Here is a 23,594-nt window from a genome sequence, read left to right as displayed (position 1 = left end):
TTGATACATTAAATATTTAGGAATCTAAAATATGTTTTTTAAGCAACTTACTTTAAGAAAAAAAAATAGTTATTAAAGATTTTGTTACAACTTCTGGGAAGGGGACAGGTGAATTTAATAGTTTTCGGTACTTAAAAACCCTTATAAATCTCATACTAAATAAAATTTTATACAAACGTGAATGTATTTTAATAAAAGAAAACTTGTTTTCGCTCCTACATTAAAATTACAAAATGTTAGTATGTAATTTTTACAAGGTAAACACCAGGGGTACACATTTTTTTGAAAATGCCCATTTACGTAAGGGCTGCTTCTCATTTACGATCGTTTCGATACGTATAGTACGTATTATGCGGACGAATACCGAATAGCGAAAAAAGAAGCCGAATAGGCCGAATACCGAATAGTTGCCGAATATTCGTTACATCTTTACTTTAAACACCACGAATTTTTACCGAGAGGCCATTGTCTAATCAGAAATCACTAATGAGTAATGACTTAAATAAGTTCTAAACTCTTTAAAATCTTGTCTCTAATTATATGTGTTTCATAAAAAAATTAAAAGTATTGTGTAACAGAATCTTGTTGATAAAACTTGGCAACACCGAATTTATATCAAGCGCAGACAAGCAGGCAGGGTATATTAAAAGTTTTATTACTTTTCGACTTGGGAAGTGTCGCGTTGGCCTTGACGTTAGGACGAGTCAAGTTCGATGTTCAAAGTGTAAAATTACTTTAAAATACGCTTCATGAGAAAATGTCGAGAAAAATTAAAAATATATTACAGAATTAGTGAATGGCGATCGAATTACATAATAGGTTGGGGAAAAAATCTTTTCGCATTATATTAGGTTGGGGAAAAGTTTCTTCGCATTTTATATAAAAATTCAAAAGGTTTTTTTATAAAGTTTATTTACAATTGACTAAAGTATATAAATGCCATTTTGTTCGATAACTTTTTGCAATCTTGTTGGTAATTTTTTTCTGACACTACCTGACACTACCTAAGGAATTCTGCAGTGACCGAAACAGGTGGAAATCTGAAGGTGCAAGGTCAGGACTATACCTACGGCGGATGCATTAACACCTCTCAGCCAAACTCCCGTAATTTTTGCTGAGTGGCTAAAGATGTGTGAGGACTAGCGTTATCATGGTGAAAAACCACACCCCCTTCTGTTGATTAATTCCGGCTGCTTTCTTTCAACTTTTTGCTTTAATCTCATCAAGAATACAGTTCAGAATCGATGGTCCTGCCTGGCGGTAACAGCTCATAATGAATAATGGCCTTCCAATCCCACCACACACACAGCATCACCTTGTTGCGAGTTAACCCGGGTACCGCCATAGTCTGTGAAGCCTGACCGGCCTTTGACCACGATCTTTTTCGCACGTTCTTGTCATACGTGATGCACTTTTTATCACCTGTTATCAGCTTCTTCAAAAATGGTTCGGTTTCATTACGTCGTAATAAAGAATCACAAATGAGTACACTGTTCATTAGGTTTCTTTCAGTGAGCTCATGAGGCACCCAAATATCGACCTTTTTTGTGTACCCAGTTTTTTTCAAATGCGCCAAAACCGTTTTGAGGTCAATCCCCAGTTCTTTGGCTAAATCGTAATTATTATAAAACGGGATTAGAAGGGCATTATTCATTATGAGCTGTTACCGCCAGGCAGGACCATCGATTCTGAACTGTATTGCGACCTTGCGCCTTCAGATTTCCACTAGTTTCGGTCGCTGCAGAATTCCTTAGGCAGTATCAGGTTAACATCACAAGAGTACTGCCAAAACCACTTGTCGCAGTTTTTTCATCAGAAGCCCCAAAATTTTTATAACAATGGGATCATGTTCCTACCTACTAGATGGCAAAAAGTTATCGAACAAAATGACACCAATATACCTTAGTCAATTGTAAAAAAACTTTATAAAAACCTTTTGAATTTTTATATAAAATGCGAATAAACTTTTTCCCCAACCTAATACAATGGTTGACGATTGGTTTTTAAAGTGGTAGCGTTTGGTAAAAGCAGAGCAAACATTGCGTTTTCAGATTTAATGGAATACGTCGCGTAATTAGTCTATGGTTTAATTATTATAAATCCTGTCTGATGTCTATATACCGTCTATATAATATCTAAGAATACATGTACACATTTACATTTTAAAACATACAGAGATATTCTTAAAAAACTCCATTTTCCCATAGCATTTTTAAAACAACAAAAATCTTAACGGGTATTCCTAAACATAAATGTAATTACGCATAGAGATTTTACCGAATGAAGTTTTAATACGATTAGACGGCACAGCGTTAAGTGAATATCTCGACAGGAGCTATCCGAAGCCAGCAGCCTCTCGACACGAGACGCTCATTGTTCACCAGGACCTTTTGTACAAAAAGAATAAGATAAGGCTCCCTTATATTACCTACATGCTGCGTGTAATGTATTCTGCCAATTAGATAAATTAGATAAATTGATTCTAAAACAATAAGTAGTTTACTTTTAAAGAATTTTAATTAAGTAATTAATGTGACGACTACATCTAAAGTGTAGTTTTATTTTGAAATATACTTTTATAATTTATATTTTAATCAATATTCATTCAGGTATTCGACGAGTAAAAAATATGAATGTGTAGTTTTTCCATTTTCATCTGAAATTAACAAATCCTGAATGCGCATTGGATACTTGCAATCATTTAGCTTTGAAAACATCACTTTTGAATATATTATACAATTTTTTCTTAATTACTATTTTTAATGAAAAAAGAGTAATGCCTATTGTAGCATACCAAATGCTACCTAATTTGATAGCGTCTCAGGTTTTAATCCTGCGACGTCTTTAATACACCTCCCAATCTAATTTGGAATCCGCAATTTGGTTGCGTCATTTTTAATCAACACCCAAATTAATTACACTCTAATTTTTCCTTGGAAGGGTGATGCGAAGTGTTCTCGTTACATCGTCGAGGTCTTCGTTTTAATATATGCGAATAAGGGCCTACGATGAATATCAGCTTTAGGTACTTTTGTGAGTCACTCGTCGCCGGCGACTGGTTATGTCATTGACATGCATATATTATTTTTAGATCGACGATAACATCGTGAAGAAGAGGCTGCCGGGACGTTTCTTTGAACTGAATATACACTTTGGGATTTTCCTTGGCGGTCAAGGCGATTTCTCCGAACTGTTTTTGGGTCACATGGAAAACTTCCGCGGCTGTATGGAGGACGTGAGTACAATATTTATTATTCCGTTAATCCTTTATTCCTTGTATGTCGTATGATTTATTAAGTTTGGGAGTTGCGCGGTGGGGGGGTGCCGGGTGCGTACATAATGGTTCCAACTCCTTTTCTATATTAAAATGAATGGATGTACTATAGAATCTGCGAATACTATAGAATTCGCATAAACATGGAGCTTTTATTGTCTGCTTGTAAGTCGTCGGCTTTTAAATTCATATTGTGTTTCTTTTGAAAACCTTAAACATTAACCCCTAATCAGGCCCCATGTGCACTGGCACTTAAAATATTCTTAAATATGGTGTGGTCTTAATTTTTAGCTGTACAATGTAAGTACGAACTATTTCTTAAAAAATATTAAAATTAAGACAAAAACTAAGTGGTCGTTATTATGCCCTATGCTTATTAAGGAGCTCTCTGGCGTTTTATAATTTGTATCCATTATCCCTATTTTTAATTAGGAAACTGCATATTTTGAACTTTTATTTCTTTACTGATAACTGACAATGAATATTGTTTATTATAATGATTTATAATATCAAAATATCATCTCTTGTATAATGGAAACAGTGTATATATGATATAGACACTGACGGGCACAGGGCATATAATTTCCACTTACTTTGAATAATGATTTTTCCAAAAATGAATTGTTTAGTAAAAAAAATTTTAGCTTTATACGAAAGATACAAATATTGCCTATTGGTAATAAAAAAAGGTTTTATTAATTAAAAAAAAAAAATACAAAGATCACTCTAAAACTCAAATTATCTAGGTGGTGGATAAATCGTACTATGCCTGATTAAGGGTTAATATTGTGTGGTGTGGCGCGCCAAACAGCAGAGTCCTGAATCGCGCTATCGAAGATTCTGAAACGCGCTATCGATATTGCGCGACAACGAGTGGACTCAACGAGTGGACCTGTTCTGGGCTCAGTTATACCACACTACCTAGTATAATATTCAAAACCTTCCATGTCAATATTTATTTATTTATTTATTTATTTATTTATTTATACTTTTTGCACAATGTACAATGGCGGACTTAATGCCATATGGCATTTTCTACCAGTCAACCATTGGGTGGTAGCAGAGACAAAACTAAAAGACACAGGTGCTTCCTGTTTGGAGAAAATAATCGATGTTCAAGAAATAAATAATGTAAATATATAAACAATAAATACTGATAAATATAATAACAAATATTAGGCATTCTATTAATTCATGAAGCCCTAAGCGGCCGCATCCGGCCGCGATAACAATAAAAAAGCTATTGTGTCTCGTTATTCCACGATCGATAAACCTGCAACCCACAATTAGCAGACAAAAACTCTTTGTATTGGCAAGTTCTAAGGTTCTATTCATCCGATTTGATGTAAAACAAGATCGATAACCGAATCAGAGTGTAGTGGGGGTTTCTCGCAAGTCGCAACTAACAAACTCTGATACCATTGTTTTGTTTCAATGAATAAGCAAAGGATAAAATATTTGGTTTCGATATTGATGGCGATGCGCGACGTTTCATGTATTTTCAGTTCACTGAACCAGGGAATAACTATGGGCCTTGAAACTTTCTTTAAACGGTGTAGTGTGAAAATGTGAAAAAATTTGCTATGCCCTCCGACGAGGTGCAAAGATCATTCGGATACAGCTATGGAAATAACTACAAAATATGATCTGTGTTAGTGTTATAATTCATTTACACTATAACAAAACATTTAAATACAACGGTCATCGGTATACGATAGTATTTCCTACATCGTGATCCACATAAGATATTGCAAAAACGAATGATTTACGATGCAAGCAGTATTGACCCTTTGTGATGGCGGAACTTTGTTAACCTACACAGTGGGGAAATAATATCGGCCAATAAATCAATATCCGCATACAATTTCGTAAGGGGAAGTGCGATGCTTCGACAGACGGCGGTACAGACAAAGGAACATACCTCATAGAATCCACGACCGAATAATCCCAGAACATTGTAATTTTAGACGACCGAAGCAAAATGTCTGTGAACGATGAATTTCGCCAACGAACCAATGAACCGGTGTGCATGGTCGGGGAACTGGTGTACCACTTTTGAACTTTATTGACATAGAAATAAGATAGAAAATACACTTGGACTTTAGTGCATTCGATAAATTAAAACGAGGGTAGACATTAAAAATTTCGTGAAATGCACTTAAAAATTGTAATGAAATTATTGCTAAGTGTAATGAATATTATGTACAGTAAGTACAGCCGATGCGTTATATTATTAAAACCCAAATCCATATCCAACTTCCATATCCATACTAATTCATACTCCATACTAATATTATAAATGCGAAAGTGTGTCTGTCTGTCTGTTACCTCTTCACGGCCAAACCGCTGAACCGATTTCGCTGAAATTTGGTATAGAGATACTTTGAGTCCCGGGAAGATACATGAGATACTTTACCGGACTAATGTACTGTTCCGGCGCGATAAAAGGGTTTTGGCGCAACGGAATTGCGGGCGTCATCTAGCCCCATTTATTTCTGATTTGTAACTTTGCTTTCAAAATTATTATCGTATGCGAATGGCTGCACTGCGGGGCTAAAATGGTTGCTTTGAAGAATCACATTAAGAATCATAATATGATTCATTTTTTTAAATCGCAAAATGCAAGTCTGCTTGCAACTCATGTCTACAACTCGACAAGTCTTTAAATGAATGTGTCGAAAAAAGGAACTAACGCTGCCATCATACAAAAACGTCATTTTTGACATTTCTCCTTTACGAGCAGCGCCACCGTCCACGTTCATAATTAGCCTTGTCGCACTGTAGCAATTCGTAATAATTTGACATTTGTCAGTTTGACAGTTTTGACAATTCATTTTCTGAATTGATTGAGAGGAATTGCTAAATGTGACCATTTTAGCCCTGCTGGTCTGTAGGCAACATTGTGAACTTGCCCAATTTATCGGCATAATAATTGGAACGTACTTATATTATTCTATAATTACTTTGCACAAGGCGTTACACGTGCCTTATGATGGAAAATTAATGATGTAAACCGAATTCCTGGTCCCGGGATACTGTGATGAATAATTCGGCTTCGTAAAGAACTTTTTGCGTTAGGTCCTCATGTATGAAATACTGTTTTTTGGTACGAAAACGCTAGGGAGTAAATAGTATTTTTTAAACATTCATAAAGTAATTGTTCTAGTTAAGCTGATGTTGAATGTTCGAAATGACTTTGAGCTGAAAATCTACCTTCACCGTATCGGCTAAAATCTGACTTCACATAATACTGCAAGTTTCAAGGCTTTTGATTTCGTTCGAGTGTACGTCGAGCGTCTCGTCGTCGGCAGAGTTCCCGCCACGCTTCAACTTTTATCCATTTTAACCCCCGACGAAAGAGATGTTACAAGTTTCACATGTTTGTATGTTCCTCTATCTGTGTAGTACAAAAAGTTTGACGCGCCTGTCTGTTTGAGTGTGTGTCCGTCCGTGGCATCGTACCATCCAAACGGTTAGACCGATTTTGGTCTAGTTTTTAGGGTTCCGTACCCAAATGGTAAAAACGGGACCTTTTTTTTTTATTCTGTTAAATTTAAGTATAGGAACTTTATAAGAATACATGTCGGTCCTGTTAGTTCAACACAATACATTACATAAAAACAAACAAAAGAAAGTTAATGCCTACTAATTAAGTGATGACTCACAGCCATGTACAATTGTTTATTACTAAGACTTGAGATGTTTTTCCGTCAGTCTGTATGTCTCCAGGCTGTATCTCAAGAACGGTAATTGTGCCGCTATAACAGCGAGTACTATAAACAAAACAAATTAAATACTTACAATTTATTTTGTTTTTAGAAGGGTACACGATTATTTTGGGCTTTTTTGCTCTATCGATAATGGCTACACGTAGGCACTTCAAATTTTCACGCTATATTTAATTGTATTTGTACTTTAATAATTCCTAATGAAATGAAATTAAATTAAATATTTAATTTCCATACAAAAAAACACAATTTTTGACTATCTTTGCTTTATGATAGTACGGAACTCTTCGTGTGCGACTTGCACTTGGCTGAAAACTGGTTTGTTTGTTTGAAAACTGACATGACAGAGTTTTCTTAGCCATAGTTCTTCAACTTCCATCAGCCCGCTCAGCGCTGGAATATTTGGATTTATCTATTTTATAAAACAGTTTAGCATCGGTTTAATTTTGCATTCTGATTACGATAATTTCGTAGAATTTTGTATGGGGGTTTTGTGGGGGGGGGGGGGGGGGGGGGGAGATTGCCAGATGGCACCCGCAACTCCGTACATGCTTCCGGGTTAAAAAGTACCCTATGTCCTTTGCCGGGGCTTAAAATACCTATCTCCATACCAAATTTAAGCACAATCCGTTTACCGGCTTGGGCGTGAAGAGGTAATAATATTAGAATGGATGAGCACAATGACGACAATTTTCCGCACCATGTAATTAGAATTTAAATACTGTCTTTAAATTGTTTGGAAAGACCGCGCAATTTAGTTCTGTTTCCACTGCAGCAGTTAAGTGTGTTCCTTCGTGGAAATGACGACAGTATTTCCATTTTTGCATTGTTAGAAATGTCGATAGCGAATATTTGTTATCAGAACTATCAGTACCGATTGCCTAATATTACTTTCGCGATTAACCAAGGTTTTCAAATGTTTTATTTTCTCTTTTAATGTACAATTATTTTTACCAAATAAAGTTCTTTCTTTCTAAATTGCTTCTTTCGTCATTTCATTGACTAACGAATATCCGCAACACCGTCGCGCAGAAACACATTTATCACATGGGAGCCTTACATTTTTCCGGAATAAAAAGTATCCTATGTCCTTTCCCGGGACTTAAAGTATCTCCATGCCAAATTTCAGCACAATTGGTTCAGTGGTTTGGACTTGAAGAGATAGACAGACAAACAAACATCTACACTAAGATATAGATTTGTGTGGATTAGTATGGATCACCTGACCGTACTTAAAACGTCTGTATTGCAATTTCCAGATGGAAATATTCGATCAGGTATTAAAATGAACACAAAGTTTACACTTTAATCACGAAAGTAATTTTTGTTATTACGATATGAATTTTCATGAATAATCACGTTTTCGGACACTATGTAATTAAAACACCTGGCACCTCCTCTGTTATATTTTCGTTAAACTTTAATGAAGTGTCACAAAGGGCGTATATCGAACATTAAACGTCACTACTTTATGTCATGAATAGTTGAAGTAGGGTTAACTGAAAATCTCCTTTGAAATAAAATATTTACACAATGTATGACTGTACATTAATACAATGTATTGTCCCTGTTTTATGTGATATAAACAGACAAGGACATTGTATAGTGTATACAGTGTTACAGTCAATTGTTTGACGTGTTAAACTAAAGCTTAATCAACGGATTGCAATTAGTGATGTAATTTGTTTACCAAGCTTTCGAAAGAGACATAAAGCATCTGGTGTCCGGGAAAGCTTTGCAGTATGGCAACATGCATAATCAGTTGGAATAAGAATAATTGGAAAAAGCTTCGTGCAGGACTTGTCTATCTGTGTAAATTTAAATTTCGAAAGTGTGTACATTTGTTTGTCACGCTTAAACGGCTTAACCGATTTAGATGAGTTTTGGTCCTAGATGAATTCTGGACATAGGATAGCAAATAATAAATTAGAACTGTAGACGTTTAAATTCACCTTCGGAATACCTTTACTTGGCCGCTTTCAAGTGCTTTGTTTTTTTAACTAAAAGGAGCTTACTGAGAGAGGATTGCAAAGAAGTTCGTGCACAAGTCACTTGCGAAATACAGCCCTTTCAGCGTGAAACATAATAATGAGTTTATGGCTTTCACATTGTAGTTTAAACGCGTTAGTCGTTGTTTTATTTTCTCTGGCTACTTCTACAAACTCCCTTGCTCTCGTATCTCACTTAAATTGCATAAACTATTATGCAACTAAGCATGCTAGTGTACGCTTGATGCATACAAATTTTTACATTTAAATATTGCGAAATAAAGTTTATTTTGAGTACTTATCTACTAAGTGAGAATGTTTCAACGACTTGAGGTTTTCTAGTCCTATTTGAAAGGTTTACCTTTCAAATAGGACTAGAAAACCTCAAATATGTAAAGGGAGCATTTACCTTGGGCCGCAATAGAGAATATAATAATTGCTACCATGATTGCGAAGCTGTCTATAGCATGTACTATCAGAGAAGTTGATTCCTAGGCAGATGGAGGACGTCTACATAGTTTGGTCGCGTTACGTCAAACCTGGCTGACAGATCACAATCAACCACATAAGCAATCAACATTGAATTGACATGATCCGACCGAATGACGTTGGTCTGTCAACTGCCTAGGAATTAATTTCCTCAGTGGTACAATAGTTGCTAATTATGGACAATCATCGAGTCGAATATGCTATTCTCCACGTTCGTATCCCCCTGTATTTGCTTGCCCGCCTAAAAAATGTAGATATAATTAAGAAGGGCGGTGAGGCAAAGTTAGAACAATGGAAGACCCTGGGGGATGCATTAGCCCAGCAGTGGGATAGTATAGGCTGAGAAAAAAGTACAGAAGACACACAATAACAATAATATACGTGGGAGAGCCGTGCTTCGGCACGAATGGGCCGGCTCGACCGGATAAATACCACGTTCTCACAGAAAACCGGCGTGAAACAGCGCTTGCGCTGTGTTTCGCCGAGTGAGTGAGTTTACCGGAGGCCCAATCCCCTACCCTATTCCCTTCTCTTCCCTACCCTCCCCTATTACCCTATTCCCTCTTAAAAGGCCGGCAACGCACATGCAGCTCTTCTGATGCTGCGAGTGTCCATGGGCGACGGAAGTTGCTTTTCATCAGGTGACCCGTTTGCTCGTTTGCCCCCTTATTTCATAAAAAAAAAAACATCAAAAAAGAAACACCAAAGAAATACAAGGCCAAAATATATCCGGTAGTTTATGCATGATGCTCGCAATCCTTGTTTACATTGCCTAACTAAGCCCCCTAACCTAATCTAACCTATTCGATTATTACGGTTCAGTTTCTTTGTTGATTGCTGATTAAATATTTCCCTTAACTAACTAAACCGCCTTTTACTCAATTATTAATATGCAATAATATGTTACAAATTCTCACGTTCAGAATTAATAGCTTATCGCGCGGTAGCCGTACAGTTTTGCTACAATAAACGTGTCCCCTAGGAAAATCTAAACGAGTTGATAAAGTGACTTGCAAATTTAAAATATAGATGCCTTGCGCCGCCTTTTGTCGATACTATACACGCGGAAAATCTAGTTTTTCGAGATAAATACTATCCAATGTCTTTTCTCGGGACTAAGTGTGTCCGTTCCAAAATTTAAAGTTGAATCAGTCAGACACTCTTGCGATCATGATGTTATGAAGGTTCGTCAATATTATCGTTGGGATCTTATAACATTTTTAAGGTGAAATCTTACAAATATTTGTCAGATTTTGCCGCTGTCCGTTATGGTATTCATTGAGATTTCGACTAGCATAGGTTGACCTGTCGCCTCGTGTATTGCATGCCGGTGAAGAGATCGTATACTTTTTGAATGTGTGGATTGGAATCCTAACAGCCTGTCTCGCCCGCCGCCTCGCAACCCTGAAATGTTTCCTGTTGGACTTGTACAGCCAGTGCCTCTACTAAGTGCCGCTCTCTTATATACACTTTAGTTGAGCGAGGGGGTAAAATACTTGAAGGTACGCACTATGCAGCATGCGGATATATCGCGAAGCTAAGTTTGCAGCGTCAATTTGAAGTGATCGACGCGAGGTGCAGGCTTATTATTATATGCACTATGCAGGGAGGCCGTTCCTTACGGTCGGACTGATCGCAGGCAGACCTGACTGGATTCGTTTTGTGCATTACTGTATGACACGATACACGTCATGTGGGCTTGTGATTAGTCGAAACCGTCACCCCAAAATCCAAATAAGGAAGTTTTTAACTACTTGTTGTACTTGTTACTGTTTTCAACGATTGCGTATTTCCTGACTCCGAATGTAGATATAATAATATGATCGAGCGTGTATCGAGTTTCTATCTTTATTCGTTAGAACAATAATTATAGTTTGGGTGTTTGCTGAAATTATTGCCTTTTCTTGCTCGGAAAATAGCATCCTTTCAGAATCAATAGAAAGGTTTGGTGATTTTTTGTATTTTTTTTCATGTGCTCACAAATACACACAATACATTACGATGATACCGTAAACACTAATGAAATGATATAAACTGTGTATAAAGTGTGAATATATTATTAGAAAGATAGTTTTAAATGATCTCGAATAAGTAGCTGAAATAATTTCAAAATATACAGTACAAAATCCTTCTATGAAACTAAATTTACATATAATTTCTTCCCATTTATTTTCCTATTGGGATATTATCGAGCCATTGGAGCGTTCACAATTTCACAGAGCCGTTTCTGAGCATTTTATATTGACGCTCTACATAGAGAAATTGAAGTGCTAAATGTCAGTTATAAAAAAAGACGAGGCACGTGTTAGAACAATTGAAGACTTTCAGTCTTTTCCAGTACTAATACATAATGCGGCCTTTCCACGTAGCCAATGATGGACAAACATTGGAGATTTCAAACTTGTAGCGGGCCATAATATTATTATGATAGATCGTCCTTACTGCAGACAGATGGCTCAATCGTGGTAGCAATTATCGTAATCAAACCTGGTCCAACGTACCTAAAGATGAGGCTTTATGTTTTGTATAGGTATTGTATTGTAACATTTATCCTACTTGACATATAAAAAAAAAACTGAATATGAAAGCTGTGAGCATTGTGTTTTGTTTGCTAGCCTATTTATAAATAACTTGTTATTGTGATATTTTTATTGAATTCGCATTCGAATTTATAAAATCAGACCCGAAAATAAATGTAGCGGAGAATCGTAAGCTTCTTCCAATAATAGAATTATAGGTTTTTTTCATTAAATGTATAATGAGGTCTTGAGTAAATAAATTAACCTATCAACCGCCAAGCGGTCTACCGCGATAACAATAGATTTCCAAGAATCGCGAGATATCCGGCATTGTACAGCATTTAGTACGGGTAGGTACTTTTCCGCCCACTTCAACGTATACGTATTTTTACTAACCCTCACATAATGAGTAGGCTGTGTGTTTTGATCTGCTGTTTATGTTTTATGTCAATAAAATCAAATCCCATTCCATCCAAATCCCATCTCATGCAGTGGGAAGTTTTTAACGGATTTATATTGGTTTCTCAGGTTTTTGACATAAGTTTACCTATCCAAGAGCTTTGTCATATAATTTTGTCTTTATCATATTTTAATTTTCAGCGTTCCATAACTTAACGGTAAAAACGGGACCCTATTATTATATTTAGGGCGGATTCGACCAAACTGGAGTAAAATTTTACTCGAGTATAACTGTCTCCTAATCTAAGAGTAAGCTGGGTTTGCGATTTTCCAACTTCTAATCCAAGAATGAGCTAATTACACGGGAGTAAATATTTACACGGGCTATTTTAGTGGAGTAAATATTAAACTGAGAATAATTGCACAACAGGGTTCAACTGTCACGGTCGGTGTCATTGTGAACTATAATTGACATTTTATTTCATACTCTTTGAGTAACTTGGTAAAATGCAAACGATAATACCCTAGAGTAAATTAAAGGAGTAAAATTATTCTCATGATAGTTATACTCGTGTAACTTCAAGTTTGGTCGAATCGGGCCTTACTAAGACTTAGCTGTTTGCCCGTCTGTCTACCTTTGGGCTGTATGCTGTATCTCAAAAATTGCTGTAGCCAGACTTCCTGCAATTTTCACAGATTATGTATTTCTGTTGCCGCTATAACAACAAACACTAAAAACAAAATAAAATTTATATTTAATACAACTCCGATACAACAAACGTAATTTTTTGGCAATAATGGTAAGTACTTGAAATACTTACAAAATCTTCAATTATATTTGTACTTAATTAATAAATTGTAAAATAAAAATAAAATAAACATCTAAACAAATTGATTAAATATAAACAGGACATTGATTTTTGGCCTGTTTTTGCTCTGTAATGCTGCAGAACCCATCGTGCGCGAGTCGGACTCGAACTTAGTCGATTTTTCCAACGTATCAGACGAAGACAGTACCTACTTTCTTTAGTTCTTGCGTAAATATTTTCATTAGTAAAGTGTTTAACGTCTACAATCTATTTATCAGCGTGTAATAAACTTAAAGAGCCTTTCACACGATCAAGGATGGGCTTTTTACAAAAAATTATGACATCCGCAGCGCCCAGCGGCCGATTAATTGCGAGCTCAGTATGGACTGTACTATGAAGGTTCATTCTACCTGATTTATTCCTTTAATAACTTTCTGCAAACGGATGGGTGTAACTCCCCCTGCTCATTACGTTGCCGTAACACGGAGGTAACTTAGAATGACTCTTATTGAAATAATAGCGTATACGTTTATGGTTTGAAAACAGTCTTTGGTTTATGGTTTTGGCTGTCTAAGGGTGGGTTGCACCAAAGGCGTGGTTATAGTTACAGTTATGGTCAAAGTTATGGTTATAGTTAAGGCTAAGTTAACTTTAACCTTAACTTTGACCACAGAATTTGACAGATGTCTGTTGCTGGTCCGACAAGGCTTTAAATGAACGTGGGCGGGGGCGCTGCTGGTAAAGGAGAGTTACTGTCAAAAATGGCGTTTTTGTATGTTGACAGCGTCAGTTTAACCAAACTTTAACCAAAGATTTGACATTTTGCACTGTAGTTAAAATTACAGTCTGTTGTAGTTAAGTAAGTTGGTGCAACCCACCCTAAAGGTAATTGTTAGATAAATTTCTTGTATTTACTTGTTTATCCTAACTATAGATCTACTATTTAAATAATTTAAGGTGACGCCTTGATAATTTGACTGCAGCGATATCGATTTTTCTCAACAATGACTAAAGCTAAGAAATTAAAGTTCATTGTCAGTATTCAGCATGTCTTTATCTTTGAATTACCCATAGCATAACACGATTGGTCAACGTTTATAACACAGCATAATTAATCAAAAATACCTCTATAAAACAGGAATTCTAATTTTGTCAACAGAGGCGAGTGATTTAAGCTTCCAAAATTTGTACATAAAATAGTTCAAGCATACACTATAATTTGCCCATAGCTTACCTATATGAAATATATTTATGGTTTTTAAATTAGGCCACTAAACCCATTTTGTCGCTTACGCTTACTCTCTTTTCTGCGAGGCCGGGCCGGCCTCTCTTAGACAACAAGCGATCTAAAACATACCTATCCAAAACGATTTTTTACTTTAACGCATCGTCACCTCAATAAAGTAAAATTAACCGTACCTACCTAATTTTCAGTGTGTGGGCTACATGGGTTTTGCCTTCGATATGAATTTGACATTATGTAATGTTTAAATATCGTTAATTTCAGGCTTACAAGATATTTCTGGACTTACCTACTGTAACTTTGTAACACATGTAGTTGCTAATTCCACTTTAACATTGTAACACATGCATCTATTGTAACACTGAATATATTATATTAGTAGGCCATGTTACATTTAATTAATTAAAGAATGTTAATGAGCCCGGTACCTCTGGTTAAAATCCGAAAATATCTCAAGCGGGAAATATATTGAGGTCAAGTGTGCCGCTGGAATCAATTTGCCATCACATTTATTCACTTAGCTGAGTCAGGTGGATGAAACTCGCGTTATCCCGGAATGTATTGTGCGTTACATACATAGGATTGCTCTTTATATTCCAGATATAGAGTTTGCCTGTAACGCGTGTTTTTATTAATTATTTTTTTTTACAAAATAATTTTTTTTTGGGCGGAAGAGTATCTAGCATTTTAGAATTATGGTCCTAAAATGATACTCCTCAGTCATGGCCCCCAGCTTGGCTCTTATGCTCTAAAATTTAGGGCATAAGTGCCAAGCCACAACATTGTATTGCGGCGTCGCAACTTAAAAATCTACATTGTTCTGCAAGGGTTGATTTTGCGATACGGCGCCGCAACGCAGTATTGTGGCCTTGCCTTGTACCATGAAACTGTTTAGAGACTCAAACAATCGGACGAGAATTCCGCGTCTTGCTCTAACAAACGTGAAATGACGTTGTTAGAGACGCGGCATTCTCGTCCGTTTATTTGAGTCTCAAAACAGTTTCGTAGTAGGCCTACAGGCCCTAAGATGGGCCCTAATGGTCTAAGCGATAAGTTGAGAATGGTGAAATATAGAGATAAGGGTCCTAAAAATACTTTCGATAGCTCATTAGATTTGGGATGACGTCTAGAAAAAAGTATCGGAAGCGTGTATTAGCACACAAAAAATTGCAAAAGTTATAAGCAAATTAGGTTGCAAAAAAAAAAGGTATTACCATTTTTGTTAAAAACTCCGAAACTGTTAACATTTAAGAAATTAAAATTCTTAAAGAGTAGGAAATTTCCATAAAAAAACTCCTGACTCCCGGAATTCTATCTCTAGTATTTATAATTTTAATTTAACGCTGAAAGTAGGCCTCCGCGCGGCATTCTTAGGTAGCGCGCGCGGTTTCAAAACCGAGCACGTCACACAATTTTTTTAAGAGGATACACCAGGGGCTAGAGAAATGAAAAAAAAGTACGTGTAATATCTATAGCTGTCTCCGTTACCTCAAGCCTATACCGCAGAACGCGATAGAGATTTAAGTAGTTTTTCATTTAAGATTAAAAAAAGGATTGAGCTGTGTTCCTATGTTTTGATTTTTTTGTATAATCTAGCCAAATCTGTTTTCTGGACGTTTCAACACAGCGGAAAAATTTGGCAATTTTTTTGGGTTTTTGAACGTTCATATCTTATTTAATAATTAAATTATCACAAAAAAGAAAACATAGGGAATTGTATTAGTGGCCGTAGGTATTCAGGAAAAAAATTATAACTCTACTAGCATTATCTAGGGAGGAAACAGGGGACAACGTTTGTATGAAAAAAAGGGCGGTGTGGACTCCTCTTAAGGTATTAAATATTAATTTAAAAATTTAAAAAACTTATGGTGTATTCCGAACACTTCAAAGAATTCGCTCCCGTTGGAAATTTAACTTAAAGTTAATTTTTCAATAAATTAGACAAATTATTAGGTATATTATATTATAAAAAAGGGATTCCTATTTTGCCAAATAGGAATCCCTTTTTTACAGAGGTCTTTTTGATTGATTATTCCTTCCATCACATAAGTATATGGATTATTCTGTTATAAAAGTTGACCAATCGTGTTATGCTATGGGTAATTCATAGACAAATACTCGATGAATACTGATAATGAACTTTAATTTCTTAGCCTTAGTCATTGCTGAGAAAAAGCGATATCGCTACAGCCAAATTATCAGAGCATCGCCTTAAAGATTCGATATCGATACCAGTAGCGGCGTTAGGGGGGAACGCTAGGCGAACGCCCAGGGCGCCGGACAAAAAGAGGCGCCGAAGGCAGACAAAAAGGGGCACCACCGGCTCTAGCTCTACCATAAGCACCAGCACCCGTGTGCGCCGAAGAAATCTCGCCCAGGGCGCTGGTCGCGCTTAAGCCGGCACTGATCGGTACGATAACTCAGCTGTATACTTGCTGCCCCTCTGTGGTACGCTGTTTCTTTGTTTTAGCTTAAACTTCCATGAGTTCGATGTAATTTTTCCACTACAAACATTAACTCGAAGTTTCAATATATTTTTATAAGTTTGTTGCGTTGTTCATATTCCATGCACATATACGCCGTTTGTCCGACAAACTTTGTTAATCTATTGCTTGCACTTTCAGAAAGGTCTGAGAGTTGTAATTTATGTAGGTTACTAACGCGCTACAGAATTTTTTCATCAGATAGTTATGAGTTTTTCATACATAATATCTAGTTTTCCGATCTTTTTCTACCTCATAGTTTATTGTTGTAACTTTTTCCTTTAAATCATATTGGAATGTAATCAAATCTGAGTAAACATTTTAGTCAAATTGTAAAAAAATAACATAATGATTTTCATCTTCTCATCTAGTTTTCGGATATTTTTATACCACTAATTTTGTTTTTCCATAGCAAAAAGTCACGTCACCAACAAAGTTTCTATGGAGAATCAATTTTTTTAGTGAATTTCCAAAAGTCTTAGAACAAAAGTTGTTCAGAGTGTCCTTTCGGCTTACTATACCTCATTTGAAACAATCTGTATATTTTTGGAAAGTATCAAATTGTTATATAATTAATACCGACCAGAAATGTTAGCCAAATTGCAAATAACAAAAATCTACACGAAAATCTGAGGAGGTGCATTGGAGTTTACAACGTTTTCATGAATACCTCGTTTTAACCTTTAAGACGGTTCCTTTGGCGAGGAATTATGAAAGGACTGCGGACCTCTTGTTTGCTTAGTGTGTTTCAACTTAACACTAAAGCTGTTAAGTTTATTCCGCTTAGTGTTTCATATTTTATGCAGTAATGAGGTAACAAAAAAGTTAGGTTTTGTGAAATGTTTCGTTGATAGTGCACCTTGCACTTGCACCTTAATTATGCTTTTTAGGGTTCCGTACCCAAAGGGTAAAGAGTAAAGACAGGACCCTATTACTAAGACTTCGATGTCTGTCCGTCTGTTCGTCTGTCTGTCTGTTCGTCTGTCAGTCTGTGTGTCTCCAGGTTGTAACTGAAAACCGCTATTGCTATACTTCTGAAATTTTCACAGATTGTGTATATCTGTTGCCGCTATAACAACAAATACTAAAAACAAAATAAATATTTAAAGGGGGCTCCCATACAATAAACGTGATTTGTTTGTTATTTTTTGCTCGATATCAATAAGGGCAACACATAGGCACTTACATACATAAGTATTCACGAAAACTCAGTTGTATTTGTATTTTAATAATTAATAATAAAAAATAAATAGTTTTAATAATTAAGGGATGGCTCCCATACAAAAAACACCATTTTTGGCCTATTTTTGCTCTATTGTGGTACGGAACCCTTCGTGCGCGAGTCGGATTCGCACTTGGCCGATTTTTTTGTAATCTAATTTGAATACATCTTCAATTTATTCAATGACTGATTTTTTTATTTTCGACCAATCAGAACGCGTACGTGCGGTTAGCTTGAAACTGACAGGTTTGACGTTTATTATGACGAGATAGCATCGATTATTATCGAAGCAGTATTGTGGAATTAATATCACAAATGAAACAAATAAAATAAATGGCCGATTCGATGAAATGGAAACCGCTATTTCCGTCGTAATAGTTCTCTTTATATCTAAAAGTATTATAGATCACGTAATGGACTGTTTGTATAAAGTTACTTGCAATAAAAAAACCTCAGCTCAGTAGTAAAAAGGAATCGCGACCACTCGAGTCTACAGAGCTCGTTAACTTGGCACTTCAATCATTGTATTTCATCCTTGACTTTTTTAAAATATTCCCTTTTACAAATTTTTACGCCGACTTCTTAGATTTTATTACTACCAGCTGGCATCCTGAAAATATTGTACATAGTCGATAGAGCGTTCGTGGCACTTTTTTTTTAAATAAGGGGGCAAACGAGCAAACGGGTCACCACGGGTAGAAAGCAACTTCTGGCGCCCATGGACACTCGCAGCAGCAGAAAAGCCGCAAGTGCGTTGCCGGCCTTTTAAGAGGGAATAGGGTAGGTAATAGGGGAGGGTAGGGAAGGGAAGGGAAGGGAATAGGGGAGGGTAGAGGAGAGAATAGGGTAGAGGATTTGGCCTCCGGTAAACTCACTCACTCGGCGAAACACAGCGCAAGCGCTGTGTTTGAGTGCATTTCTCCGGTCGAGCCGGCCCGTTCGTGGCGAAGCATGGCTCTCCCACGTATCGGCACTGATTGCAAATGAAAGGTCTATCTTACTTTTAGCGACTTTAATTAACTAAAAGTAACCTACATGCACTGTTTGCACTTTTATTTGCAATCAGTGCATGTAGATTCGATTGAATAAATCTACTATTTCTATGTCTGTTATAGGTACGATGTTCCTGATCCTTATTACTTAGAAAACTGATCAGTTAATTTCTCTGGACTAGGCAGACTGTCGTTCGAGAGTGTCGTTCGCGCTTGGACAACCATAATACATTGTCAATAAACTGTTCATGTTATTATATTATAGTAACTTTGACCAAAAATACTGTAATGAGTCATGTTAAATAAATATCTTATATCTTTAAACGAGCAATTCTTGTATATATATAAATATATAATTGGAACCTCGGAATCGGCTCCAACGATTTTCATGAAATTTAGTATATAGGTGGTTTTGGGGGCGATAAATCGATCTAGCTAGGGATCATTTTTAGAAAATGTTATTTTATTCGTGATTTATCGAATACCGAGCAAAGCTCGGTCAAATAGCTAGTTATATCTTTAAACGAGCAATTCTTGTATATACTATCGGCTCCAACGATTTTCATGAAATTTAGTTTAAAGGGGGTTTCGGGGGCGATGAATCGATCTAGCTAGAAATCATTTTTAGAAAATGTATTTTTATTCGTGTTTTATGGATAATCGATAAACTGAAAACTGACTCTTCCTGACATCTATTGGCGAATAATAATACTATTTTGTGAGCAGCTAATTGCTTTAACGACACAACAACAGCTAAAGCGATTCCAGCAGATGGCGTTGTTAAGTAACACGAAGTCAATGAGTGTTTGCTATAATACCGAGCAAAGCTCGGTCATCCAGGTACTTTATCATAATAGATGCAAAGGGCAAACTGTTGTGTCGATACATAGTTTTATTACAAACTATTGTTTTCTCGCATAAATTTCACCCCTATCAAGTTCTGTTTTCCAAAACTAAAGTCACTCGAATCCCTCATCAAGATGTACTATGCGCCGATATCCAATTAATTTTTTCCCCTACATGAGCATCGAAAACTCGTATGTAGATATTAATTGAGCGCAAATACCAAAGAAAATCCCAACTAAAGCGTATGATTGAATAGTGAATAGTAATTAATTAACAGGCTGCGAAATTGATACCATAACTAAAACAGGGCCGATTAACCAATATTACCAACTAATTAATGATAACCACAAGTAACACTAATTAGTGCCTACGATAATGATTAAATCAACGCAGATTAGCCACGGGATAGAAACGTAGTCGCATTATGTCATGCGAAATTTACCAATCCGCAAGCTTTTCGACGCAATAATTCGATAAGTACACCGGTGAGAAAGCTTAAAACTAATTTGTATAGGCGACGCTTTGAATCCTGAGTCCCGGAAACCCCAGTCGTGAGTCTCAAATATTATTAGATATAGCGGAGTTGGATTATCGCCTATTATAAACCACTCGCTCCTTGCAAGTTCTAGTTCCTTTTGATGGTTATTGGTTTTATTCTGTTAAGAGAATATTAGCATTTGTCTCGAGTCAGCCCAGGGCGCATTGAAGAACTTTGGAGCAAATCAAAGCCTTTGAAGTCAGTTCTTCCATGCAAGTTAATACATTTCCTTAATTTATTACATTTCCTTTAGTGTTCAGTACGATATGAATACGTTGAATTTTGTATTTCACGTCTCGCCGGTTGCGATTCGAATCTTCGTTTCTATTCTACTCACCCTTTTAAGTTTTTCAGGTTTTTACTTCATTATAGTTGACCTGTGCCGTGTGCGGGTCGTATTTTATTCGCGCGAACTTCGTCACCTCGGTGCGCACTATCGCCCGTATAAAATACATTCTAATAGGTTGGGGAAAAAGTCTTTTCGTATTATAGTGTGTATGAACTTGTCATAAAATCTCTTGGACTATACCAATTGTATCTGGCTGATTTTGGTATCATTAAAAAGTTTTAATTTTACAGAAGACAATTCCAAATTCAAATTAGGTAAATTTGAGATTTTCATTTGTTTTCTTATTGTTAAAATGAGTGATTCTAATGATTAAATTCGATATATTTTAAAATTTCATTACAAAAAGGTAAAAATGCAACACAAGCCGCGAAAAAAAATTGTAATGTTTATGGACCTAATGCAGTATCTGTGAGAGTAGCGCAAATTTGGTTTAAGCGTTTTCAATCCGGAAATTTTGATATCGATGATGCACGTCGCTCCGGTCGCCCTGTTACGGACAAAACTGATGCCATTCTTGAAAAAGTGGAGCAATATCGGCATATTAATAGTTACGACCTACGATGTAGCTAAAGAACTTGATTTGACCACAAAACGGTTTTGGTGCATTTTAAAAAAAGCTGGGTACACAAAAAAGCTCGATATTTGGGTGCCTCATGAGCTTTCTGAAAGAAACCTAATGAACAGTGTACTCATTTGGGATTCTTTATTACGACGTAATGAAACCGAACTATTTTTGAAGAAGCTGATAACCGGTGATGAAAAGTAGATCACGTACGACAAGAACGTGCGAAAAAGATCATAGTTAAAGGCCGGTCAGGCTTCACAGACTGTAGCGTAACCCGCACTCGCAACAAGGTGATGCTGTGTGGGATGTGGGATTGTAAGCGCATTATTCATTATGAGCTGTTACCGCCAGGCAGGACCATCGATTCTGAACCGTACTGCGAAAAACTGATGAGATCAAAGCAAGAAGTTGAGAGAAAGGGGCCGGAATTAATCAACAGAAGGGGTGTGATTTTTCACCATGATAACGCTAGAACTCACACATTTTTAGCCACTCAGCAAAAATTACGGGAGTTAGGCTGGGAGGTGTTAATGCATCCGCCGTATAGTACCTTCAGATTTCCACCTGTTTCGGTCGCTGCAGAATTCCTTGTGTCAAGTTGACATCACAAGAGGACTGCCAAAACCACTTGTCGCAGTTTTTTTCATCAGAAGCCCCAAAATTTTCATGGCAATGGGATCATGATACCAACAAGATGGCAAAAGCCTAAAAGTTATCTAACAAAATGGCACCTGTATACTTTAGTCAATTGTAAATAAACTTTATAAAAAACCTTTTGAATTTTTATATAAAATGCGAAGAAACTTTTCCCCCAATCTAATATTTATGCTCTAAAAGGATACATTTAAAATATCGGCGAAAGTTTTTTCTCGGAAACACACTCTTAAATAAGCTGTTTTATGAATTGGGCAACAGGAGGAAAAAAGTTGGCATTCATTGGAGCTGTTCAATCGAGAATTATTGCGTTATTCCCGGCGATTGTGGGACTTTTAAATATAACAGTAGCATTTTAAATGCACGCGAAAACGTTGCGCTAACAATAAAAGGTTATAAATATTTCACAAATTGTGTTACGTGTTTAACAGGGTTTTCGTACGTGTTAAACATTTTGTGAAAAAAGTCATTACGTGAAGTTTTCCATCGACACCGTGTGTAAGCGATGTCGATGTGAAAGTTGACTCGTATGAATTTATAATTGCATTGTTTGTGCAGTTACTCCGCTAACTTCAATATTCTCCTTCCTGTTTATTTGGAATCCATGTCGTACGGTGTATCCGTTTTAGATTTTCTATAGCATAGAACTCATGTTGGCCACCACGATGGACGATACAGTCACCATTGTCATGCATAGTCGATGTGGATCGCGGGCAATCATAACGGTTTGCGAACAATAATTGCTGCTCTACACGTCGCTGCTTTTAATGGTCCTTCATAGGACAACGTCTATATTTTGTAACGTTTAAGACAGTTTTATTAAATTATCATTGTGTTGTTATCGGGCTCAATGTAGTCATATCAATTAATTTCTGTGTTTAGTTACAGCTGTGGTTAGTTTACAGGTGTAATAGTAGTGGGAATATTTGGGCCATAACCGGTAAAAAACTAGGTACTACATTTTTATACACGCACTCGATTCCATACAATCGTTTTACGCTCGTGTTTACTGGATGGTTTGATGAAAATAATTGGAGTAAACAGCATTTAATTTGCCGTATCAAGTGGTAATCAATAACGATTATAGTTAATTATTATTAGTGGTTTAATGAATGTGTGGTTTTATAAATATGAGCTGTGAAAGGTTGATAATAATTGGTGTATTAAATTTAAATGCTCATTAATAATATTGTTTAAAATTATAATATTGTTCTTAGTAATTCCTGTCCTACAAAGATTAAGGATGAAGAGTGGCTTGAAATTGATTCTAGACCTAAATTCTTTATAGAAAGAAAAGTAAATTGTTAATGATAAGTAAATTATGAATAATTGTGAATTCCCTTTATTTCATATTTTGTATAATATTTTGAGCACAATTAAGCATATTCATTCATTCATTCATAAATCGATAGTACCAGCTGAACTAATTTTTATGGTTTAAGGAATTATTGTAAAGTTCCCATTTTTTTTTTTTAATTATACTTAACCAATATTCA

General features: G+C 36.2%; 1 protein-coding gene across 1 annotated transcript in view; it reads left to right on the top strand.

Moving 5' to 3' along the window:
- LOC121738655 (chondroitin sulfate proteoglycan 4) overlaps positions 1-23,594 on the top strand; it is a 144,787-nt gene that overhangs the window by 35,054 nt on the left and 86,139 nt on the right. Inside the window, exon 4 of the mRNA XM_042130858.1 lies at positions 3,092-3,235. Within this exon, the coding sequence (XP_041986792.1) occupies positions 3,092-3,235 (144 nt within the window). The remainder of the gene's footprint in view (positions 1-3,091; positions 3,236-23,594) is intronic.

The sequence above is a fragment of the Aricia agestis genome, chromosome Z (genome assembly GCF_905147365.1).
Source record: "Aricia agestis chromosome Z, ilAriAges1.1, whole genome shotgun sequence".
NCBI classification, from domain to species: Eukaryota; Metazoa; Arthropoda; class Insecta; order Lepidoptera; family Lycaenidae; genus Aricia; species Aricia agestis.
This window is presented reverse-complemented; position numbering and strand designations above follow the sequence as displayed.